The sequence below is a fragment of the Paramormyrops kingsleyae genome, chromosome 5 (assembly GCF_048594095.1).
Source record: "Paramormyrops kingsleyae isolate MSU_618 chromosome 5, PKINGS_0.4, whole genome shotgun sequence".
Lineage (NCBI taxonomy): Eukaryota > Metazoa > Chordata > Actinopteri > Osteoglossiformes > Mormyridae > Paramormyrops > Paramormyrops kingsleyae.
In genome coordinates, this window is record NC_132801.1 from 30,832,369 (window position 1) to 30,859,230 (window position 26,862).

The 26,862-nt window shown below is 39.6% G+C and overlaps 1 protein-coding gene across 3 annotated transcripts in view; it reads left to right on the forward strand.

The window, feature by feature from the left end:
- The first annotated feature begins 4,042 nt into the window (after positions 1 to 4,042).
- LOC111845486 (E3 ubiquitin-protein ligase SMURF1-like) overlaps positions 4,043 to 26,862 on the forward strand; it is a 34,148-nt gene continuing 11,328 nt past the window's right edge. Inside the window, exons 1-5 of one of the 3 annotated variants that reach the window (XM_072712561.1) lie at positions 4,043 to 4,322; positions 23,891 to 23,929; positions 25,746 to 25,854; positions 25,940 to 26,073; positions 26,726 to 26,791. In XM_072712561.1, the coding sequence (XP_072568662.1) occupies positions 4,268 to 4,322; positions 23,891 to 23,929; positions 25,746 to 25,854; positions 25,940 to 26,073; positions 26,726 to 26,791 (403 nt within the window). In that variant the 5' untranslated portion in view covers positions 4,043 to 4,267. Of the gene's footprint in view, positions 4,323 to 20,568; positions 20,894 to 23,890; positions 23,930 to 25,745; positions 25,855 to 25,939; positions 26,074 to 26,725; positions 26,792 to 26,862 lie in introns of those variants that run through there. The other 2 variants (XM_072712558.1, XM_072712560.1) reach the window with 2 other exon arrangements.

The window sequence follows — 26,862 nt, forward strand, 5'->3', positions numbered from 1 at the left end:
ATTAATTGTAATTTTTAAGTCATGCTAGCCATGCAACTTACTTTTTCCACCTCTTGTTCCCATCCGTCCTCCAACTAAAAAAAAATCACAGTTGGCTGAGCCTGGCCCTGGAATGAAAGGTTTTATGACTTTAACGCAACGGTTTCCAAAATTACCTCATGAGTCTGAATGCATGCTATTATCCTTGGTGAGGTGGCTCACTGTGTCCTGTTCAGCTTGAAGGTCATGTAGAGTTTTCTACAAAAAAAAATCAGTGAATATGCATTGACATGACCATTCATGGGAGATTTAATGGCTACGATGTTGGACAAGAAGAGTTTCTGTTGATGTTCTGATACATTACATTCCAAGGTGAAGCTCCTGTGAAAGTCTTTTTCTCCTTCTGTCCCAGATGTGGGGCATTTAAGATTCATACACTTTTGGATCTTTTCACAGTGCCCCTGCCAGAGTGTATCATGCATGGCTAAAACATATCTACTCAAACTTCAGAGCTATAACTATGGGAGAATGACATTTACACAAGGTGAGTCCCAATTTCATGTATTTCAATATCTACACTTCTGGTCACAGTTCTCTGATCAGTTTTATAAGATTAGACTTCTTTACCTTCAGTGATGATCTTCTCAAAGACAAGATACATTCTAATTGTCCACTGCTCTTGAGGCGAATGATTGTTTTGTTATGATTTGTTTTAATTATGTGTTCTTTTGCTTTGTTCAGACTTGCTAGTTTGACAACTAAGGATAGTGTAAGAAGGTATGTTTGCCTGTTTTTCCTTCTCTGTCATGGCAGGATGGACTTCAGTCCCTTTAAAGGTCACAGAGTTTTATTTCCCGCATTGCATTTCTGCAAGCCCAGGCTGATACTTTCCACTTCCTTTATATGTTTTTTCTGCAGTTGCAAATTCCCTCCAGCACACCATTACCGACTATTTGGTGCAAAATGATAAATATGTCACGCAACATAGAATGGACTTTAATATGGACTCAATCAAATTGCTTTCCGTTTTGTTGATGATTTGACACCAGTTCATCAGTTTTAGTGCATCTCTGAAAACTTCATACCCTATAGAAATCAAAGTTGCATCCTTTTCTTCATTTTTGGCTTGTACAGCAGCATATACTGTATATAGTTGACTTGTGTGTGCTTTGAGATGGGCTGGTATCCCATACAGGGTATATCCCATCCTTGTGGCCTTTGCTACCTGTCTTGAGTTCCAGGTTCAAGTTGATCATTGATCAAGATGAGTATTTAGATGGATGGAGATTTTAAATAGTACATATCAATCAATTCTTTGTCGAATTGCCTAATCTGGAGCCTGTATTACGAAGCGGGTTTACTGGCTCATCAGGGTAACTTGTCAGATTTAAGGTAGTCTGGGCAAAATGCAAGTGAACGAATATGAAGTCCATTTAAACTGTGGTACCTTAAATCCAACAAGTTACCCCGATAAACCAGTAACCCTGCTTCGTAGTACAGGCCACTGGTCATTGTTGCGGGATGTACCATATACAGCTCTGGAAAATATTAAGAGACCACAGCAAAATTTTTAGTTCCTTTCATTTCTCAATTTATGGGTATATGCCTGAGTAAAATATAAATTTTTTGCTAACTGCAGTCTGGCTCTTCTCATTGAGGAAGGGCTTCTTCCTTGGTTTATTGGTCCTCAGTCCTGCTTCTTGGAGATTGTTATGAACTGTCCCAGCAGTGCACGTCACACCACTTAATGTTTCCCATTCCTTTTGAAGGTCACTTGAGGTCATCCTCCGATTCATGAGGTACTGCCGGATAAGTTGACAGTCATCTCTGCCAGAAAGTTGCTTCTGCCCTTTACTTGGCTGGTTTCTGGTCTTTCCCAGTGTCTCCTGCGTCACCTTATTCTTGTGTACTGCTGCCGTAGAAATTTTGAACCTGGAAGCAACCTGCTGCTCAGCGTAGCCGTCTGCTAGAAGAACCACGATTAAACCAGGATTTAAAACTAATATTTTAAAAATATAGTGGTCTCTTAATTTTTACTAGAGCTGTATACTAGGTGCAAACATTGTTACTGTGCTGTACAGACTGACGTACTGGCTACGTTTCTTCTTATTAGTACTTGCATTGCATGAGTAAAGCACCATCCATTTAAAAAAAACAAAAAAAAAACATATTTATTTCCAGCAGGGGGTAGACTTGAGTCGATAGCGGTAGTAATTTGTTTTTATTTATTGCACTGAAATCACCATATGGTACACTGTCTTTGTCATAGGCTAGTCTGTGTAGTGTTTCTTACAGTATTTTGAAAATTGATTTAATTTGGCATTTTATTCAATGCCTTTGTCTAATGCGCTGTAGTGTTTTAAGGTGTTTTTATTATTTTTTCAATTTATTAAAATTAACATGAATAGACTTCCCTGTAAAGTTATCCAGGCTCTGTAAATGTACCCCAGAACTAACACATTATGGTGTTACTATATTGTGCCCTTGATAATATTCTAGCACTAGTATTTTCTCAATACTTTATAACATCCTTTTGTATATGCACATACAAATCCAAAAACATCAAACTTGTCTTTGCTGTCAATTTTGTTGAAATAAATATCAGGAGAACAGAAGTAAATCTAAAGATTATTGGTACTAATGGAACACTTGCCTAAAGTGTAAACATACAAGAGAGGCTCCCCTGGGACTATGATGTTAAATTACTTTTGTGGAATGGACTACACAGTTACTATGTAAAATGTACACTTTCAGTAGTAATGCATCCAGTGATGACATCGTTTTTCCTTTCTCAGACTTCTTTTGAATTTTGGAAAAACTTTAATTGTCTATATCATTGCCATGCATGTATAATTATAATGGATGAATTTATAAACATAAGAATGTGAAAGGTCTTTAAAAAATTTGAAGTTATTCTGAATGCAGAACATCTTCTTGACTGACAATAAATCCATAAAATTGGTACAACATTGCTGATTTTATCATTTCATTCTTTACAATAATTAAATGATCAAAATAATTGTTAGAATTATTATGATAGGAGAACTCATCCAGTTTTGTTTAATGCATAACTTAACATTTCAGAGAGCTTTAAAAATATTTTAAAGGAAGTTTCACAATTCAAGCACTAATGCCATTTTTCAACATCCTCAAATTATTCAAGTTCTTGACCTTCACGTAAGGACCTCATTATATAGAAACCTCAGCGATAAACTTAGGGGAAATGCACAATGCAAAATCACGTGACTATCTACCAAATCATTTTTAAAGATTTGGTCATCACTGAAAAAATCGTGGTCCTGTTCAATACTGTGTCAAAATAAGCTGAAAACATAGCTCCAACATCAACACAGTAAACTGGGAGTAAAATTACAATAACAACATGTTGGATTATACATTGTTTTAAATGAACAACAGAAGGAAAATATATGTAGAAAATGATTCAGAATCAAGAAAATACATGGTCCGACAGGCGTGAGGTCAAACCGCTAACAACCTGGATGGAAAGTACTGTGATTAAATTCTCCTTTTTTGATTACTGATTGCTGATAATCCTAAAATGTTGTTATGTAATGTTCTGCGTACACCAAATAAATACAAAAAACTAAAAAAGCAGGTAAAATTGAATTTAAAAACACAATGGATTTGTTTGTTGGATTTTAAAAAAACTGTTTACTAATCGCTGCAAATTTTTATATGAATATGAAAATATTTCGATTAACTTGTTATATGTATTTAGGGTTGTGTGAGCAACATCAAAATGTTAACGTTTTACCACTCCGTTAATCATATGAAGTGCAACATTTTAGAAGCAGAATTTATTGATAGTATATCAAAAATCTTTTAAGATAACTTATCATTACAAATAGTACTTCTTGCCTGAACTATGAAGCATAAAACTAAAATTTAAATGTTTAGATACCAGGCTGCCTTCGAGCTTCTCACGACATTACTTTTTCAATTCTTATTAATACTTTGTCATGCACTGCCCAGTTTCCAGCAATGGAAAATTCATTATTTGAGGCGTCGGGCACTGAGACGTTGCTCGGGAGCGCGCACGCCTTGTGCAAGGAGGGCTGACGTCAACGCGCCCGTAAGCTCGAAAATGCTTAGGAGGGTCGCCGGAGCTGTGGTCACTTCAATGCGGGAAGACATGCGATTTTACCTGCGATAAAAGGGGCTGTACGGTAACACCGGGTCGGTGTCGCAGTCGTCCAGCTAGGCCTGAGCTTCAGGTCTTAGGTCAGTCCTGAGTAAGCCAGCAGTAGCCGGCGACATTCCTGGAGGGATGTCGAATCCCGGGACTCGGCGGAACGGCTCCAGCATCAAAGTCCGGCTGACAGGTAAAGCGCGTCGGACGGGCCGGGAACCTCGACGGGTTCGACGGCAAATCCTTTCACCTGGGCGGCTGCGTGTGGGCTACCCAGCTTAACGTGTCGGGCGTTTTAAAGCCTGAGTCGGTTTTTCAGCTCCACCATTCAGGGGGACGTCTTTGCTCTCTTTGCCGCGCCGTTTTTCCTCTCTTTTTTTTTTTAATCCATCTCGCTATATAGCTCCGAAGCTGACTTTCCTCCTTTAACTAGTTTTTATTATTTCTTTGGCCGTGATATGTAACTAGTTATCTAGGTGTCCCTACCGACGGCTGGCTTTCGTTAAACGGGCGGCCATACGGCGACTGGGCTGTCTGTCTTTTGCCAGATGTTTAGCGGCTTTGGTGAGGATTACATTAATGTGAATATGCTACTCCGAGGCTATTTCCCATCTTTTAACCGCACCCAAAGCTCCTCTACATTAAATCATAAATTCTCGTCTTTAGGAAATTAATACGTTATTGCCCAGTGACGCATGAAGGGATTCCCCAGTGCCAGATTTATGCTTTTATTATGAACTTGCTATGTTAATCAATATTAAGTCCTTGACCGCATCCAGATCTCCTTGGTGTTACGGTTACGTTTATTCATCTGGTCTTTACACTGGAATTAACGGATTTTTCTTTTCGCTTACTCTTGCCAGGCTGTTTTCACTGCTTTACATTTGGTATCGCTTTCAGTTCTGCATAATATGTAGAATCTTAATTCTGACAGTGTAAGTCATAATTGAAACATTGACATTACGCCACAATATGTTATCAACATACATTAGTTGTTTTTAGCCATATCTTTCAAACGGTATTTAACATTTTTTCGCTAACGTCACATTCTTGAATTGAATAGTGTTAATGATTCAATAATCTGGCTGAAACATTTCCGAAAGTCAAATCAGCTGTAGCTTAACTTTTATGCTTGGTAACTCATGTTTGAACTTTGACATTCTTGTATATAACCGTTGTTATGCAGTGTTTAATATTATGAATTCTTAGTTACTTATGCTCTGCCTTGCATACAGATTCAGATTGTTCATCTTAAATATTGTTTTCTTTTCTAAATTTCCTATGTCAGATTCTTAGGTTTCCTTTGCATTTGAGACATTTTCCCAAATTTTCAGTTTTTATGCACATGCAAATCTCCGTGTTGAACTTACATTTGCTATATTATAATGACATTTTTACAGTGTCTCCTGAATCACTTATTATGTGAAAGGAATCATATTCATGAAGAAAAACCATATCTGTGCATTATGCTTGAGAAAAATGCAGTTATAGCACAATGATGAAAGCAGAAAAAAAGCAACTTCAAACTTGTCTTTGACTTGCCTGTTGTTTTATGAACGTTTTTTGAAATTTAAGCTTCTTTTAGTTAATACAGAACCAAAATGATCTGTGGATGCAGTAATGAAAATGGCCAGGTTAAGTACTGGATGAAGAAAATGTCAAACGACATGCTTTTATAATCTGGGATTCATCTTGATATTTGATGTTTCATACTTCGTTCATTTTTTGACTGTGGCTACAAGATAGTGAAGATTTCTTGCCACGTCACAATAAAAACAGTTTTTTTTCTCCTGGGCAGGCGAATACACAACAAACAGTGCAACGTGAAAAGCCCTATTACTAGCTTTCTTTCCATGGTTGATTTGGTGGAAAGTATCCTTTATTCTTAGGATGAACTCTGAGTACCATCTTGATGATTTCCTCTTGACTTCTAAAATACCACTGAGCCAGAAGAACAACCTCTAACTAACACGAGTCCCAAAATGCACCGTAAAACAGTACGTAACTACAAAGAAATGATCGCCAGTAGCAGGTTAGCATTTGCGTTAGCAGTAGTACACATGTTCCCCTTTCTCTGTTGGATTTCTGCATTTAACTATTGCATGTGTCAGGAAAGAAATGCCCCCCTTTGTAGGAGAGTGTTCCAGCCTTGTGGACCAGTGTTTTGGTTACCAGTTACTGTTGTGCTTTCCCCTTAAGACATTCTGATAGGCTGAAGACTGTCTGCAGTGTCATATAACAGTGGCCTTTAAGTCATTACCCTGGTTGGCAGCTTGGTTTACATTTGATATCTTTTACCTTATTAGTCCTGATGTAGGGGACTTTGAATTTTCTTGAGTCTTTCTTTGAGTACTGGGAACCTTTTGTGTTGCTTTTGTCCCTCCCTACCTGTTATCTGGAGTTGTGAGAAAAGATTACTAATATTTACATATTAATATTTACCAATTCAGTCTGTGTGTGCATACAGTACATGTAGAATGTTCACTGTGTGTAATTTTAGGATAAGGGGCTTTTATGTTACAGTTTTAAGCTCAACAACTACTGCTCTTCGTTGCTCTGAAATTCTAAGTAGATCATCATGGTGTTTGCAGTGGGTTGATATGCTGACATTTAACACCCTCGTTACTAACTTGTTACTTGGGTTGTAAAGTTTATGGTAAAGCACTGTTTGCACCCCATTCAGCTTAGGTCATATTTATAGCACCCGACAGTAGGCCTGTCACGATAAACGATAAATCAATTAATTGCATGATAATTAAAATGAGGTCGATAATTTTTCCGGCCGCGATAATTTTCATTTGCACGCTTGTTTGTTTTCCTCGTGTCTCTCTCTACCAAATGGGAATATCGGCTCTTTTTAGCAAACCGGCTCATTTGGCTCAGCTCACCAAGAAGAGCCGGCTCTTTCGGCTCCAAAACGGCTCTTTTTAAAAAACACGTCCCTCTCTTCGTTTAACCTGATGCTGATTAGAGTGACCTGATTTGAACTTGTTAAAAATAAGACACCGTCTCGTGGGCGGGCTTTTTTGGAAGATAACATGTTCCAGCCACTGTCGTCCTTAATGTTTAGGCAGCTCAAAAACCCGGACAATTCTATAAACATTAGTAAAATGGCTCTTGAAGAGGAGCCGGCTCAAAGACCCGTCTAGTTCGCGAACGACTCATCACTAGTAATAAGCGTGAACTCTCGTGTCAGTGGGCTCCTTGCACGTCAGCTTTCGCATTCATGGAAATGCGGCTCGCTCATTTCCAGACTGTGAAAAATGGCATTGGTTTATACATGCCGTTTATAGGACTTGCCCAAACTTATGATCAACGACGTACATCGCTTTTGTAAATCCTTCTCCAAAGTACCAACGAGTAAATTAGAGAAGGGCTTTAAGATGTTTGCCTTGTCTTACATCCACGGATATAAAGGGGAGTCTTATTCGTTCAACTTAGTGGCTGGCGCTAGCTATAGCTTACGCTAATAGACGTTACCCCCGGACAGTGATAGTGTATGCATGTGGCAATGAAGTAACTATGAACATCCCCAGTCACTCTAGCGGAGAATGTTTAACTTAGTATGTTCTATATGTACTTAAGTACACATTGCATTAATCTGCGTTTGTTATTCATAGTGTCAAACCGAAACACGGGAACAGGAGAGGTTGCTGCTTCAGATCCATGAAGAAGCACGACAAACATCATAGTGTAAAAGTATGGCAGCACTGGTAATTTGTCAGAGTTCTAATTAAAGCTGTTCAATATTCAGATTTGTGTTATATAGACTCATCAAAGCTTAAGATAAACCACCATAAAACGAGCCACGGAGATGCTGCAGCGAATGCTTTCAGACAATGTTGTGAAAATGCGCTGTATAAATAAAATTGAATATTTAGATAAAGTATTATAAGGTATTATATAGCGTATTTTAATTATACACAGTTCAGTAATTTAATTTGTACAGTACTGTAATTTGAAAAGCGTTTGAAACGGTTGTACTATATTTTGCAATCAAAATTAGTGACGCTGTCCGTTTTGTCAGCTATTATTCATGTAAGAAATATACACGTGTCAATTAGACTGAGACATGAAGAAAAAATCGGTTATGATGATCATCCGGTTACCAATTTCACCCAGGCAGACGTGTTCACTATAAGTGGTAAAGTAAAATGTGGCAATAAATTATTATATGAAATGTGAGTATAAATATGTTGGATTTGCCGAATTTCCCAGAGGTGTGCGTGGAAACTTAAAACTCGATTGTATTTTGAGGACGTGCACTTAGGAAATTATTATTGTTTTTTTAGCTTCTGAAACACAAGTTTATTCTTTCTTGCGCTCATAGTTACTCAAACCGGAAGCAAGTGAGCCGTATTTCGCACTGACGGATATGACGTCACTGCGATATTATTGTTTATCGCAATAATTCCTGGGGCAATTTATCATCCAGCAAAATTTATCGTGACAGGCCTACCCAACAGGACTCATTGATATACTGCTTTGATTGCCTTCTGTTAGAGAATGGATTTCAGGAAATTGATGTTTCATTGAGTTAATAAATACACCCAATTTTAAACAGTTGTATATATGTAAATAATTTTTTAGTTTCAGGCTAAGAGGATCGTTGAATATATTCATTCATTCATTTTCCATACCGCTTATCCTTCTGGGTCGTGGGGGGTCCGGAGACTATCCCGGAAGCTACGGGCACGAGGCAGGGAACAACCCTGGACGGGGGGCCAGCCCATCGCATGGCACACTCACACACCAGTCACTCACACATACACACCTATGGGCAATTTAGTAACTCCAGTTAGCCTCAGCATGTCTTTGGACTGTGGGGGGAAACTGGAGAACCGGGAGGAAACCCCAAGACAACATGGTGAGAACATGCAAACTCCACACACATGTAACCCAGGCGGAGACTCAAACGCTGGTCCCAAAGGTGTGAGGCAACAGTGCTATCCACTGCACCACCATGCCGCCCCCATCGTTGAATATATTGTAGCAAAATCAGTTTGTAGGACTTGAAACTGACACTGGATTTTACTGGCCAACTACCCTCATGTTGATTTCATGCTATTATGCTAAGAAATGGCAGCTTTTAGAATTAAATGTATTTGGACTGCAGAAACACAGCCTAATTGTACTAATATGCCAGTTTAGGTGATAAGGTTTTGATTGTAATATCACTTTTCAATCAGAACATAAATGCTGCATGATCAGCAGTAATTTCCAGCTAATATTTAGTCTCTCTCTTCTCTTGGGCTGTTTACTGTGAATTATTTTATAGTATGGAAGAAAATTAATCAACTTCATGACATACTTTATGGGAATAAAAAAAAAAAAAGTTTTGTGAATTCTCTTACATTACGACTGCAGACATTAAAGCGTCTTAGAACATTTTAACACATCGTTCATAAAGCCAGAAGTATTATTTGACCTGCAGCAGTGGGTTGTTTATTTTAATGAGTGGAAAACACAAAATATTTAAAATTTATTCTTTAGGGGCATTTTTTTTTCCATTTTTGAGTCACAGCTCGGTTTATACCACTCTTCTGGGGATGGGGGGAATAAGAAAAACTGGGGGAAATGCCTGGGTTTTATTAATCACCAGTAATTTAGAACACTAAAGAGAAGAACACTAAAGAAGATGTTAGATTACCTTTACATAGTTATTTCATGTAAAGTTAACAAAAGTAAATTAAAATTCTATACTCCACTGGATAACCAAAAATGTTCCCACACCGCTGACTTGAATGTGCACCGGTGCTCTGCAGTGTCAGGGCTATTATCCATCTTGAGGTAATGAAACTACCCTAGTTTTTTTTAAGTAAAAATTGAGTATGAGTGCAGTGACTTCCGCCTGCCATGACATCATGCGCATACTCTTTGCAGTAGGAGGAGCGTAAGAACATCAGATAATATGATGATTTGGAAGTATTTTACATTTTTAACAACTAGTTGCACAGCGATTCACAATCTTTGTAAAAAACTAAGTTTTTAGAGGTGGAAGCAGCGTTTAGTGGAAAATCCCACTAAACAAAGCGCACACAACTGTGCGAGACAACGCAAGTAATATTTAAAAAGCAATGGATGGTTTGGAGGTTGCTAGCTTGAGCCGTTTTGCGGACTCGCTACAGCTTCTGATACACGAGGGGCTGCTATTGCAGTAAAGTGTGAGTATCGCTGTTGACAGAGGGAGAAACATGGTGGGGCATTTTAAGCATTCACCACTTGCGTATTCTCTCTTGGAGGATATTCAGATCTGTATCGGAGTCTGTATCAGTATTGGCAGCTGAATATAGGAATCGGATCGGAACTGAAAAAATGTGAATCGGCCCATCCCTATGTAATATTAGTAATGTAACTGAGAGCTCAACAGACTGCACTTGTGGCAGCGGGTTGGGGGAGTGGGGATGAATGTCTGTCTTCTGGAACATTGTGAATGTTGTATCATGGTTTCAGTCTTGGTTTCAGAATCACCAAATTCTTATGTTCCGCTGGAAACTATATAGGAAAACACATATCTGTGTGTAACGTGTTTTGCTTGGTTTATTACTTCATACAATTACCCTTTCATTCATACAATGAAAAATGTATTCCCCCCTGTAAAAATAAAATGTGCAGGAAGTGTGGATGTAGTGTAAAGTGGTGTGAATGAGTCTTGTCTACCCAAACATGTCTGGGGGTTTGTATCTGTATAGTTAATGGTAGTTTGTTTGTCCTCATCGCAATATAAAAGATTCTGCCGTGATGCTTATCATGGAATGTAGGTCATCCTTTCTGAGCTGGCCAGTCTCAAATAACAGAAAAATGTGATTTGAAAATAATTTTGTTTTAGCATAGAAAGCCTCATGGTAGATTACAAATAGATGTGGCAGTCAGTATAGACAGTGTAATTTCTAGAGTATGGCCACGTACACTCAAAAAACAGCCTCTGTGATATATTTTAGATATCTTACCATCTGAAGCATACTAACTTGTTATTAGTCATAATTACCAGCTGTTCTCTGTTTCTGATGCAGACATTTTCTAGGCACCTGAGTGTGGGGTTTGTAATTTGGGATTACATGCTTGCATGAGATCACCAAGAGAAAGGGGAAAAAAGTTTTGACACAGCCTGTATGAGCTGAGCTGCCTTGTTTTACCGGGGCGATGTCCAGCGACAATGCTACAACTATGTAATAATGTAAATAGTAAAAGCTTTGAATCTCATTTATAATTCACTTTCTCAATTACAAGTTTCCCAGTGGGTTCTCCAAAGACTTTTGGGAAGCAGCTAGGATTTATTTTTCAACCAGTCTGCTAATATCTTATAGTACTGATAAGTCTAGTCTCAGCTGTTAGAGATGATCTAAGGTTGGTGTTCCCAACATTTTGATGTTTGTGGATCATCATACAAAAATGTTATGGACTGATGAAATTTGCTGAATTGGGAGGGGAGGGGGGGGGGTACAGGCATATTTTTCAATATGGGACGATCTGGTAATTTATGGAACAGGTGGCAACTCTACTCGCAGTGTTCTGGGACCCGGAGGAATGCTGGCTGCGGAGTGGCTGGGAACCCGCTACTCTAAGTGGAGCTCACAGTACTTAAGCATCAGAAGTGCTGTTGTTGCTGGCCTTTTTGTCAGGCTCTCTTGGACTATATCACCAGCCCTGTTGCTGATATTATTAAAACAACCATACGTACACCCTCGGGGTACATACAGAGCTAGAGATGTCATGTCAGGTTAACTTCCCAGCTTTTTACCATTGTCATTAAAACGGTATTTAATACTTTAGTCTCTGGTTTCTTTTATTAGAACTCTAATGAGAAATGCATTGGGGAGTTCTGAAAAATTGAGATTTTGGGGGAAATGTTTGTGGCTACAGGTCTTTAATGTAAGTCTAACAGAATGCATTAACTTTAATGAGATTTCTCCTAAGGTTCAGGCTTCATGGCACCATCAAATCTAAAATTCTTCCCAGTGCAGTGTGCTTCAACTCATGACCAGTCGCTCACTTATAAGCCATAGAAATTCTGTGATATAGTTGTAATAAGAAGGGTAGCTATTTAATATATTGGAAGCAACTGCAACGTAATACGACACTCTCATTTAATCTTCTCGGTGTAGCACTTGTAGTATACAGGCTAGCTGCCAGAATGGAGGTTCTTTGTAGTCCATTAAATGCAATTGCTAATGTAGACTTGAATGACAGACATGTGAAACCTTCTTCTTTCGAGTGTTTTTATTTTATCGATCACTATTGGCCTAATTTATTAAGACTAGGGGTGTAAATCACAGCTGTCCTCGCAATACGACACAGTATTGATTCCTTAAGCCAACGGTTCGATTTTTTTTTTGATACCTCAGAAATTCCCACAATATGATACGATTCGATTCAGTTCGATACTGGGGATAGTATTCGAAATGATGAAATTTCACAAAATCCTTTACATTTCAATGGATTAAAAAAGGCAAATATAATTAGCATTTTATCATATTTTATCGGGTACTGTAAACAAAATCTACTGTAGTCAAGTATGTCCCATAAATCAAGCAAAATAAAGTGCAATAAGGTAAAAATAAAAACTTTGGATGGATGTAGATTAACATGGTGAATAATTTTTATTTTGAATCAAGTCTTCTCCAGACAAATACAAAAGTGTAACAAAAAGTATGTCCATAACTGTCATGAGCTGCTCGTATGACCCTCTTGTGTGCTAGAGGCTTCTTACTTGGTCCAGCTCCCCCATTCATTTTTATACCCTTTCTTAAGTTTAGTAGAAATAAATTGGAGGCTAACTAGGCCACTCGGTAGCTTGCAGCAGCTGGCGCGGTTGAACGCGTCATCCATCCTCTATTTTTTATGCCATACGATCTGCCCACACTACCTTTGCGATCGACCGGTAGGTCGCGATCGACGTATTGGGCAGCCCTGGTGTAGACCATGTATACGTCGGAGTGGATCATGAAATCAATACTGGAACAGGCCAAAAAATAAAAAAGCATGTATTGATATTTATGCGGTCACATCGATGCATCGGATCGTTTGCCGTTGAATCGATATATCGATACAAATCGATGTATTGTTACACCCCTAATTAAGACCTTACTTAATATTAGTTAAATTATTTAAATGTCCTTGAAATTAAAATCTTTCACAGAAAAGTTTTGTATAGATGAATGTAGTCTTTTTAAGAGAGACTTTAGGTATTTTTTGCTCTCTAAAGTGATTAATAATGAAAATTCTTTTACTTAGTATTGTTGTTAATCTTTAATGTTAAACAGTAAAATGGGATTGTTAAGATTGTTATTATGTTTTCACTTTTGCTGGCATCCCTAATTTAAACAACTTAAAAATTCCATCCATCCATCCATTTACCCTGGTTGGGGTCATTGAAGGGCCTGCATCATATCCCAGGCAGCTTACAGTGTAAGACTGGGGTATACCCTGAATGGGATGTACTCACAATTTAATTTATAAATATCAATATTCAGTTTCAAGTATCATTACTGTAGATTTATCTACTGCTAAAGTGCTAAGACCCTGTCAATAATTTCTTGTTTGTTGGAGAAATGCATGATTTACTTTGCTTTAAAATTGAGTGTTTTTCATTAAGAAAAAACAATGTTAGAAATATTTCTGCAGCAGTTTAGTTTCTGCAGGGCTGCAGTCAGGCAAGCTCTGTTTGGCCCAGTCAGCCCTGATCACGGATTCAACTTAAATAGTCAGCAGTTTGGGCAGATACTTGCCAAGTTTACTTGATCCTGTGATCACTCTGCTGTTTATCACAGTCTTGGGTGGGAAAAAAAATCTGCATTTGAGAAAAGCACTAATTACTGCTTGAAATCATAATTTATGTAACTAAGTTATTCAGAATGTATTCTATGTTTATGGTAATATGGTGGCTTCATAGGTAACACTGTTGCTTCACGCCTCCAAGGTTTGGACCCTACCTCTGCTCTTTGTGGGTGGAGTGTGCATGTAGCTAAGTTAATTGGTGCCACAAAATTGCCCATAGTGTATGATTGTAGGTGTATTCTCCTTTCAATGAACTGGAGTCCCATCCAGGATGTACTTCTGCTTTATGCCCTATGCTACCTATAATTGGCTGTAGGCCCCCCCAATAATTCTGAAGATGGATTAGTAATTTTTAGTGACGGATGGATGGATGGATGGTTGAAAGAAGAACTGCAAGTTAAAAATATAAAAACCTAGGCAATAGTACCTGTGAGTTGTAACTGTTGTGACACACACATGCACACAGACACACGCATCTGAATTTTGTAATAGCTTGTTAAAGGTTGATTGTTTGGATTGAAACCTAGTCAACACAGTGAGCTTCCAGGAACAGACACTAGTCTAGGATTAGCCCATAGTGAAAGCTATAGTATTAAATGATATAATCTTAGATCTTGATATATATTTTTTTTGGTGGAGTGTATTGTGTGAATAAAGCTTTGAAAACATTTGATATTCATTCATGCTGTTATTTGGCCTTCATCCCACTTCATCAAGTAGCCAACCCACGCACACATTGATAGTCTGGAGCATTGGTCAAAGTTCATGTTTAAGTGCACATTCATTCATGGTAGTTATGGGGGCAATCCTGCTTAGTCAGTCATGTACTGAGGCACGTATCCGGATTAATCCTCTTAGTGCTTTGGTGACTCGCATGCTGGCTGATTTCCTAGTCTTATTATTTTATGGTATTTCCAGGGACTTCCCCAGAAAACCTGAACCTCCCCATGCAGAAGAAGGTGCTGCAGGCCTTTCCCATGCATGGGGTGTTTTCTCAAAGCTGGCAGGCTTCCCCCCCCCCCATTGTGTTACTCAGCTGGAGGTAGCAGGAGTGGGTTCTGTTAATTGCTCTGTATACTGTGGCCATCTGCAGTCCTATGCCTTGTAAACTGAAAGAACTGATTATACGGCAATTGCTACCTGGCCTGTGGGAAGAGATTTTGGCATTAAGAAAGTTTTGAATATTTGCACACAAAGATGAACAATTAGGGATGTATTCTTTTAAAAAAAAGAAACTCTACCAGAATTGCTTGGGTAATGTGAACATTACTGCATAACTTGGGGACTGGGCATACAGAAACTGGTTTATTAGAGACTGGATTTTTCTTTTTGAAGTCTGTAAATAGGCAATTCTTCATTTGGCTGGGGATTGGATAAATATGACAGAAGAAGGAAAGAAAAATAAGAGCTATTTCAGCAACAGAAATAAACTAAACTTGGAACTTCGTGACAAAGGAATAATGTGTTAAAGGATTGAGGTGGAACTTGTGGTCTGCTCAGGTTCACTGGAGCCAAGAAAGAAGAATTTAATATGCCTGCTTGTGAATAAGGGATAACTAGACTGAAAAAGGGACAGTACCGGTCACAGGGCTCTCCTTCCTGACATACCCATGTACACCCCCCCTTTTGACAGTGGGTCATTTTTCTGTTATTCATCTCTTATTTACTGACTCGTATACTGTGCATTTTATACCACAGCACTGTTGAATTCTCAAATCTGATTGGTCAGAAGAGCGGTGATTAATTTTCTATACCTGCGCACATAGTGCCAGCCAGGTCAATCACAGTAGTAAATCAAGGCACTATTATAATCTTTAATTCTAACAAATTTTACTTAAAATTCCAGGCATAGAATACAATTTTAAATGAATGGAAGCTAAATGGAAATGTTTAATCTTTGGTGGAAGAAAATAGTTCTAATGAATGTGTTTTCGGCTTAAATGTGAAAATATTGTCTTTAGGATCAAACGTATGCCGGATGTGTAGTAATTGTGATAATAGTGGTTTAATGCACTCCAAGATGTGCAGTATACACTGTGTCAGGTGGGTCTTCACCTCCGCAGTTGTGTGTTTTAAAAATGTACAGTGCACATCTTGTTATGCATTAACCCTTGCATATTTTCGGTATAGGTTGTTTGAAGGGACTGATATTACTCCTATTTTACTGTGTCATTTACTAAAAATGAGCCATGTTAAGTTATTTTTCTCTGTATAAAAACCTTAACATTTGGGAAATGTCGTAGAGCATTGCCTAGTCGATCCACTTGTTGCTGTTCTAGGAAGTGTTTGAAAAACCAACTCTGGCTGCTTGGGATGTGACTCTTAGAAAAATGTCCATCCACTTCTCCATGGCAACGTGTTCCTTTTCATAAAACCAAATAAAATCTGTTCAGGTCGTGCTGTTTCCCACCAAGGAGTAGCTGCAGTGAAAAATTGATTTTATTTCTGTTAAATAGTCAAGTGTGGATGGAAATATTCAGCCCACAATATGGTTGGTAGCAGTGGGGAAAGTGCCAAGCGGGCTTTGGGGTCTCATAGATGATCAGAAATAGTGTTTTCCTCTCAGACACAGCAATGCATAACCTTGACTAGTGACATTTTGAAATGAGCGAGTAGTGCTGCAGGCTTGTAAAGGCTCATTTGATGAGTCACATCCTTTGACCTTGTACACCTGTATGAAAAACATCTGAACAGCTGGCCGAAGTTGGCCGGCAGATTAAATGTACAGTGCACCACTGAGCAGAAGGGGCATTATGGGTAATGGACATCAGCGTTCCCATGTCCTTTTTAGGTTTCTTCCAGTGTGACTGTCGGGTTCTTTAGTGTCTCCTGTGGTTCCTTTGTCAAGGATGAGCAGAATCTGTTCAAGTTGTTTAAGCTTTTAATTCTTTTTCTGTATATGCTGTCTCTGAAAAATTGATGTTCATCAAACATTCATAAGGGTCAGCTTCTTCTGATCATGATTCCATTCCTTTCAGAGAAATGGCATTGTTTTGGTATTTCAGCATCTGTCTGACAAAATGCTTTTTGAGGAGAAAACTAAATTAGTATTAGTGGTATTAGAAAGGCACATAAAAACAAAAAGATGGAAGCATTTCTGATTTGAAATTGTCTTGTTTAGAATGTTATGTTCCTATCCATCCATCCATTCAATTTCTGTAACCGCTTATGTTCTCATTGGGAAAAAATAAAAAATGATAGAATTTTGCACTGTAATTAGAATTAATCAAGCTATTAAACTAAGTTGGTTTGCTTTATTAACACCTTATTTTATTTTAGTAAGGAGTGCCAGTACCTTTGGCAGACAAGTCTGAGTTTTTCAGTTTTTTTTAAAAGCATTGCATAACTTTTAAGGGAGGGGGGTGTTTGATGCATTACAGCCAACCCTTCAGGAAGTTGACAATCAAGGCTCTGGGCTAGAAGATGAGCTTTGGGGGTGAGAGCCTCAGAACCAGGTGTCTGAATAATAGACCGATGACCTTTCCTGTTCATTGAACTGGAGCCAGTATGTCTGTTTTTGGTGGTGTGTGCTCTGTTTGGTGTTGCAAGTGTAAGTGCAAATACTGTATAGGATAAGTTCACTCCTGAAATTCCTTTTGCTTTCCTTAAATCTGAATTTAAAACTTGAATAATGGAACATCCTATTGACAAAGCTGATGGATAATACAATGTAAGGTAGATTAGATGGAACTTTTTGGGGGGAAAGAATAAATACAATTGCAAAACAATGTACCAGGTGCAAAATGGGTTTGCATAATTTGGGTCATGATTGCAAGATAATAGTGATGTTTTAATGTTTGGGAAGTATCTCCTCTTCTTTAATAATAAATACCCCCATAGCATTTCGTGTGAGTGTTCACGTGTGAGTGTTCACGTGTTAATGAAAAGGCCTGGTCACTGGTCAATGTTTTGGCCAAAGTGAGTCTTTAACACTTCTTCATCGTCTTGGCTTTAAGAGGTAGGTTTGCCATCGCTGACTGATAATTTGAGCAGATTTCCTGTGGATACATCACTGTGGTGCCCATTTGGATACATGCTCATTGACTCCCTGTGTATCCGCCTTTGGAAATGTCACAGTCTGCTCTCCCCTAATCAATTTGTGTTTTTTATTTTTTTTGTAGAGCTACTGGACGGACAGCTAATTTTTACTCCGAGAGGCTCAGCTCGCTGCAGTGTCGCTGTCTGAATGAACAGGCATCCCTTTCATTTTAAGTTGTCTATATACATTGTAAACAGAGTTGTCTTTGTTTCTAAAGGTTGATGGCTCGAGGAAATTTATCGTTCAGGGGGTTTGCGTTTCTTAGGTTTCACAAATGTATCCTAAAACACTGCAGTGTAATTAGTAACAACAGCGGGGCTGTACACCTTATGTGCATTTCCTACTGCTGTAACTCAGCACTTGGCACTACAGGAAATGGTCTTATCACTCTCTGCTGTTCCTGTCAGAAGGTCAGATAAAGAACAGTAGAGATGTAGACAGCAGGGCATGAAACTGTCATTTATTTCCACTGAAAGTCTCTCTTCTAGATTAAATGACTTCAGTATTGCTCAGTTACAAGGTCAGTAATATAGTTTTCTGTGAAAAGTACAGATTATACTTTGTCCTGCCAAATGCCCCTGGATCTCTGCTTTGCATTACTGTGGTCAGAAATGAGTCATACAGTATGAAGTAGCATTCACAAGACCAGAAACGGTAACTTCACCTATTCCATAGTGACCATACTTCCCTTAGTAGTGAGTCAACGGCACATGGCTGGCCTTGAACAGCAGACGGACTGCGAATGCAGCATGGAACGTAGCAGACCTTTGTATCTCAGCAGTCCTGCTGACTCCAGTGGAAACACAGCCTTGAAGCTCCCTCGGCCTCCTTCCTGTCCTTAGACAGCGAGCTGTGATGGAAGAGAGCTGAGCTGAGCTGGACTCTCAGCACTCGTTCCATTTGGGGGGTGGAAATGCTCTCTGAAGTGTAGTTTGATCACGGTGCAAGTGTTTCAGGGCCAGACGGTTGCAACAGATATATTCCACAAATAATTATAGTACTTGTATCAGGGGAATTTGTGGCAGTTAGTGAAAATAGCTCTGCACGGGCTTGGCTCTGAGGTAATGTTTAAACCAAAGGCGTTCTCCATAACGCTCCACACTGCCAGCGACAATCGCCGATCAATCCGTAACGCGCTCGGTTTGGCAAGCGGCCAGTAGCTTTAGTCAGAAGACGTTGCTAGGATCGTTCCCAAGGGCCGCCAGCTATCGATATGGCTTGTGAATGAACACCACCCCCGCTTTGGTCCTCTGTCTAGGCGAACAGGTTTGTATGTGTACTTAGAGCCTTAAGAAAAGTGGGATTATAAGATCCTTTTAAATAATTTGCTTATAAGTAGTGGTATTTCTCAGTATGTTCTTGGTTCTAATCACATAGAGTGGTCCCCCACTTAATAGCAGATTTTCTTTTTGCGGTTTCATTTGCCAAAAATATTTATGGAAAATTCCAGAAATAATTCATAAGTGTTAATTTGAGCGCTGTTCTGAGTATAATGATAATCTCGCACCACCAGGGATGTGAATCATCCCTTTGTCCAGTCTATCCACTCTGTATATGCTACACTCCCATGAGTCACTTAGTAGCCATCTTGGCTATCAGATCGTGTACCGCGAAATCTAAAGTAACCCTTTAATATAAATGTTCTATTTCATTATTAGTTAATGTCAACTCATATACTATATATATATAAAGGGTTCGGAACCTTCTAACTATGGCTGACTTAAAACTAAACCACTTATGATAAGGAATCTATACCTTTAAATTATTCTCTGATGACACCTAGGTACCTTGGAAAGGATTGCGAGTAACTTGGTTTGCGAGTGTTTTGCAAGACAAGCACAATTTTAAAATAAATTTTAACTTGATAAACGAGCGAGGTGTGGGATTGTGGGTAATCATCTCCCATGCTCAGTCTCAGTCAGCGTGCCTCACTCGTACTGTATATAGTCCAAATTTAGTATAATAAGGGTGTAGCAGCGTAAACGATGAATCTGTTTAACGACAATGCAATGTCCACATTTCCGCGAAATCGAAAAGGAGGCAAAATCGGGCGTCATTGGATAGGTTCCTTGTTTAAAGTCGCACAAAAAGAAAAAGATTCCAGTGAGCCAACAGAGAGCAGTGATTCCATTAGTTATAGTGAAAGTCGTCCTACAAAATAACCCTCCTCTTCCCCTCTCTCTCGTCTCCCTCACACCATCCACGATTCTTTTCAAAGGTCATGTTCAGGTTAATTTAATGTATTTTTACTTTATATTTTGTATTGATAATTTTTATGTTAATATTTTTGGATTGTGAGTTTCCATTATTTTTAATAGGAAAATTCGCTTTGATATATGAGTGCTTTGGATTACGAGCACGTTTCCGGAACTAATTATGCTCGCAAAATCTGAGGTTTTACTGTATAATTTTCCTTACTTGGGAGTTTTTGGTTCTTCTCCTCTGTTGTCTTCCGGCTTTCTTTATTTAATTTCTTTCCTTCCTTTTTCCCGTTCTGTACTTCTCTCTAATGATGTTTAATGTATCACAAGACATCCATGTAAAGCGCTTTGGGACAACGCTGTTGTGAAAGGCGCTATATAAAAAGAAATTGAATTGAATTTAGTTTTGAAGGCCCAGAATTATATGACTAGACCTATAGGACTGTTACAATTTTGCACAATGCTTTTGTCATGAATGGGCTGAATGTGGTCTTTGTTGCATGTTCGGAAATGTTCAAAATAAATCCAGTTTTCCATCTTCCGCATACCTATCAAGTGCAGGGGTGTGGGAGGGTTTGGAGCCTATCCCAGGCTGCAGAGGGCACAAGGCAGGGATACAACTAGGATGGGAGGTTTCCCATTGCATAGGAATTGGATTTTCTACCTGTTATTTACATTGGGAGCACCCACCTTCCAAGCGAGAAAACACATGCTCCACACTTCTGAAAATACATGGACGGGAACATGGTAAGCATGCACAGTACTCGATTAGCACTTGTTAGAAGCACATAATGCCTGAAATGCTTTGGTGTATGCTAGCATGGGGTGGCTTAGATTTCTGGGAGACTTGGTAAAGTGCAGAGGTGCATAGTTCAGGTCCAAAAAGTAAAAATCCAGACCACGATTTTGTTTCAACCAACCAGTTCAGTTCTCTGTGACTGTGACCCTTTATACGCAACTGGTTGGTTGAAACAAAATCTTGGTCCGGATTTTTCCTTTCTGAACCTGAACTGTCTACCTCTGGTAAACCAAAGGTTGGATTTGGGGATCGGGGCTCTGAATGAGCTGCCTATACCTTTAATTGATTTCCCTTTATCTTTTCGTCTTTTTTTTTGGCACCATCAAGCCTCTCTTTCATCCTAACAAGCATCTCAGTGCCTAATGAAGGTAAAAGGGTACTGCTACAGCCAGGCTTTACTGTAAGAATTCTGTGCCTCAAGTTATGCAGTTATTGGCTTTCACCATCTTCTTGTCATTATTGTAAAATATTATCATCTTGCTTTCATGAGACCTCTGTTTCCCACATGGTTTCAGAAATCCCAGGATGTTTTGCATACTTTAAACGAGTCTGTGGACCCCTCTTTTTAAATAAAAACGCTTTTCCTGGCGCCCTTTCGTAGAGCCTAGATTTGTCTGGAGTTATGATTGTCTTGCTGATTTGTTGACACAAAGGCCTTCAAAATGACCATCGGATTCTTTCCTCGTTCACTTCCGTATGGTGAGGCAGTGTAATCTAAGTAAGGTGACAGCATCGCGCTTGTAGCTCAGTGTAATTCTGTACTGTGAGAAGCCCCACCTAGTAAATCAAGCTATTAACAGCTGCCGTTTTTCTGGACAAATTGTGATCATTACAATGGAGCACAGGTGGAGGCTAATTAGCTTCTTGGCATGTGTTAAGCCTTCGGTCGTATCTGAAATGATGACTGTTACTGAGGGTGTGCACATTTATCCAATGGAAATCTTACTTTTATTTTTAATAAATTTTCTGAATGTGTTGGTTTTTTGATTCTGACCTAAATGTTGTCTGGTACAATGTCAAAATAAAGGTAAAATCCATCTGGTATAATATGTTTGTGTCCGACTGTAATTGCAGCTGAATTTTTAAACCATGTGTAGATTTTCCATATGTTCTGTGTCTGTTTTGGTTATTGGTCATGGAAATACTGTTGGGTACTCTTAGTTTTGTATGCATTTCTTTCATATATTTGTTTTATAGGTTAATGGCTTTTGGTAAGGTTTTTATATTTGTCTTAACATTGTCCTCTAGATATTATATGGTTTTATAGTTAGGGATGCACTCAAAAAGGGTGTTTTATGTAAAATATATTTTTTTTAATGTAACTGTTAATTTAGCTTTGTGAACCACTGAGTTGAATAACTCCCCTGTTAATAGTAAGAAAGCTGTAACCACCTGTAGCCTGTATCGGTGAAACCCTAGAGGAGATGGTGCAGGATGAGGTTAACATGTCGTTTATTTTATCCTCGTTATGAAGTGTTCATGCAGGTTGTCAGATGCCTCCCTAATTTTCCAGCTTACGCTGGAATCCGATTCATTACTCGTTTAGCGGACAGGTAGTGACCCATGATTTGTTCTGTTCTGTGGGGGTGTGGCTCACAATCATTTTTAAATTTCAAAATTTGCACTTTCTTTATGCTTCAGTTTCATTCACTTGTGCCCTTTTTTAGTGGCGCATGTTTTAGGATGCAGTTTTGTCATCTGGGACCCTTCAAGCCATAAAACACAAAATGTTAGATTACTGCCTTAGCTTTCATTTTTGCAGAGGCACAGTCCACTTGCGTTTCTGCATGAACGGTCGATGTAACGTCAGTCTGAAAAGGACTGTGACTTTAGGGGCTCGTTAAAGCTGCTGCCGGCTAGCTTGTCCAGCTCACCTTCAGTTCACCAGGACGTGGCACCGGTTGCCTCAGCGCTCCACAGCTGGGGGGGGGGCTCGTGACAGAGGCTCGCTGGGGGCTTATGAGACATACCACACATACCACAACTAGCGGCTGAATGGCAGACAGGAAGTGACCGTGCTCAGCCTTCAGGCAGCCAGAGATGGCCGTATTTCCCTGGGGGGGGGGGGCTGCTCAGTCAGCCTAAAGTAGGTTACACTGTGTAAACTAGGACTTTAGACAGTGCCTCTCTTCAGGATTTCACTCTGTAAAGAATATGATAACCGAAAGTTCCTTAATTAACAGGCAGAATACTGTTTTCCCTAAACTCATCAGGAGCTATGGTATAATATTTGTAATGGAGGTGCAGTTACATTTTGTATCCTTTGAACACTAAAGGAGAATAATTAAAATTTTTGTTTTTTAGGTCATGTAAGCCATTGGAAAACCAGCTAGTCAGAATAGATGCTGTTTATCTATTTACATTAATAATCCCAGTCCCCCATTTAGGGATATGATTTCTGGTAAACAATGGGTGTCTGCCGGTAAAAAATAAAAGCCCAAATAAAAGGATAACTTTGCATACGCTGTTGCACAATTTACATACTACTTAAATGCTCTGTTTCCTCAGCCTTGTTTTCCATTCTGCTGTGTTGGAACAGAAGTATCTGTTGCCTAGTTTATCTTGTAGAAATTTCCTCCTTCACTTTATCCAGAGACAATCTGCATGTCTGACTTCAACAGTAGACACTGATATGAAATGCCCACAAGTGTCAGGCTGTTATATTTTTATTAATGTATGCTACTGTTATATGATTTGTTTGAAGACCAGTGTGTAGCACATTCTCTTTAAAGTCTGCGATTTTTAAAAACTGCTCAGATATATCAGGGTAATCAGTTACCAGTGGTAGAACACACAGACACGCGGACTCATCAGCCGGCCAAAATGTCCTGAAACTACCTCATTGCTTCAGGTTTTTGCTGGATGTTTTTCTGCAGAAACCACCGTTGGATATCCAGCCATGTGTGTGTTACAGTGCCTCTAACCATTTTCTTATTTCCTTTTAGTATTATGTGCCAAGAACCTGGTGAAGAAGGACTTCTTTCGTAAGTAAATGCTTTGCTATTTTGGTGCTCTGCTGCTGCTTGGTGTGGGAAGTGTTCTGCCTGTCAGGGTTCTCCTTTCATACAGCCTTTTTTCACAGAACAGAATTTCCCATGTTCCTGCACTATGTTAACTTGAAATTAGATACAAAGAGAATTTGAATAAAGAAATAACAGAGGCTGAGTTGACTTTTTTTTTTTTTTAGGGGGAGGGGGGTCGGTATGACACACTTCAGGTGACACTTCCATTCATTTTCCATTGCATTTGGGGACCCCCAGACACTCACGAGGAACTGGGAAAGGGCAAACCGTGGACTGCCTGGGGGTCCCTGAGTACTGGTTTGAGGAACACTCCTGTACATTACCCAGTCTTGTTGGTGGACCTAAAACTTAACTGGCTTTTTCATGTACTGCTCACTTTGGGTCATTTCAACTTTAGTGAGATCCTGACGTATAGTCTCTCCAACTCTAAAACCTTTTAATTATGAGCTACTCATAGCGATTGGCACTGAAAATGCCAAAGACGCCTGTAGACCTGCAGCTCTTACACTGGGCTTGATCATGACATCCGAAGAGCAGTGTTTCCCAATCTGGTCCTCTGGACCCACAGTCGGTATTTGCTTCCCCCTGCTCCCTAGCAAAAACGTGGGCTGTCCATGGGTCCCCATTGACCAGATTGGGAAACACTGTCCTGGAGTATTGTTGTTTGACTCTTGGAGTGATATTTATTGGAAGCAATAGTGTTTTTCTTCCCTTCGTTCTCATTTGCTTGTAAACTACCTGCCCTTGGACTGATGCAGGTCCTTGGAGAGGCTTTGGTAACTCTGTATAGCCTCAGGAGCATCAGCAGCTTGGGCAAATTTCATATTTCACTTGGCTCATTTTCATTTCCACAAACCTGCATTCTGAAGAACAGACCATGTCATTGAAAATTTCACATGTTTTTTTTAATTTTTTTTTTTTAAACTTGGACCCTACAAACATGGAACTAAACCTCATTTCTCCTGTTTCATTTACCCTGTTTATGGAGCTGATTATTTCAGTGGCTTTCATTTAGTGGTGTATTGGCTCATTGTATGTCTCCTTCTTTTAGTCAGATTCTCTTAATGCATTTTGCGGTTTACTTAAGGATCTTATAATACTGGTCAAAATAATTCAGTTAACACACCACCTCTCAAAATCGGGGACAGTCAGCAATAAGAGTGACAATTTTTTTTGTAGCTAGAATCCTGACAGAAGGTCCTCCCAGTCTTAAAATAACAGCTCAGGCAGTATCCACTAGCATCACATAGAAACGATAAATGAACTCTGACTCAAGCTTGCGGTCTACAAGCCACATGTAGTCCTGTAATGTTCTGTGGTCTAGATTTTTTAAAATAAGGCCACAGCAATCTCTGCAACTGAGCTGACCATTTTGAAACAGAAGAGCCTTCCCAGCACTGTGCTCTCTCACACTCAGTGTGGATGCATGCTCAAAGTCAGTAAGGATGAGCTCTCCAGCACAATGGTGTCATGAGATTCCCACTGCCTACTTCAAAAAAATCCATATTCCAGATCTAAAACCCGATTAGGTGTCTCAAAATCAGAGAACACACACCCATCTACTTTTGTCCTTTACTGAAATATATCTCATAATTTATCCCATAATTTAATTGTTAACCGCAGCTTCGCTATCAACTTGCCTTCTTTTTTTCTTTTGTCTCTTCAGGGCTTCTGTGGTCTGTTCTCTATATTCTGAGCAGATGTTTAGACACTGGAGTCGACTAGTGAACGACATCAGTTTTCAGAGTTCCCTTCCATTGTGTGTTTCACCCCGTAGGTCTACCGGACCCTTTCGCCAAGGTCGTAGTTGACGGATCGGGACAGTGCCATTCCACAGACACGGTGAAGAGCACTTTGGATCCCAAGTGGAACCAGTATTATGACCTGTGAGTGACTCCCCACGCTGCATGACATGCGATCCCAGCTAGGAGCTGGTTGGCCACACGTTTCCTTCTCCTTCTCCGTCTCCAGATATGTTGGGAAGAGCGACTCCATAACCATCAGCGTGTGGAATCACAGGAAAATCCACAAGAAGCAGGGAGCCGGCTTCCTGGGCTGTGTCAAGCTGCTGTGCAACGCCATCAGCAGGCTGAAGGATACTGGCTGTAAGTGCATCCGTCTCCTGTAGTCACTGCAATGGCAACCAAGCCGAACTTGTCGCCATCACTGCAGTCAGCCCTCCCGCTTGTACAAGCTTGCATAAAATCTGCATTTAAGGCAACATTTCTACTTTGAAGAGATGAACGTGAATGGAAACTAGCTCCTATAAAGCTCTCTTAAGAAGTGTTCTGCTTATTTTGTTCAGAATTTGGACTGATTTTTACATGGGTTCATTTTCTTTTCTTGTCCTAGTGGGCATGGGGGAGATGGTTGGTGGATTATTAACTGCTTTGCATCAAAAATAAATGTGGGTGGGGGTAGTTACTTTTTACATGCTTATTTTGATGCAAACGATACTTATGTTTGTGTTTCTAATGGCAAACGCTACAAAAAAAATGCCACTTAAGTATGGATGTGTGGGGGGTCGGCATTTACCGTGGCTGGAAATGCTTGCAAGCGCTGCCACTACATCACTTTTTATGCTGCCAGCCCTTTCTAGACCCAAGTTTAAAAATAGTCTGTAGTTCATACCGGGTCACTGTCTCTAATGACTGTAAGGTAGAAAAACAAAGTCCTTCCTGGAAACTGTCACAGCATAGGACGCCCGTTTAGATTTAAACCGCAAACGCGTTTAACCGTTAATCTTTCTGCTCGCAGACCAGCGTCTGGATCTATGCAAACTTAACCTCACTGACAGCGATGCTGTGCGTGGCCAAATAGTAGGTAAGGGCAGAGAGGAGGGCCCCCCGACACGGGCCGCTTTCGGAGGCCCCTTCCCGTCCGCCTGTGCCGTC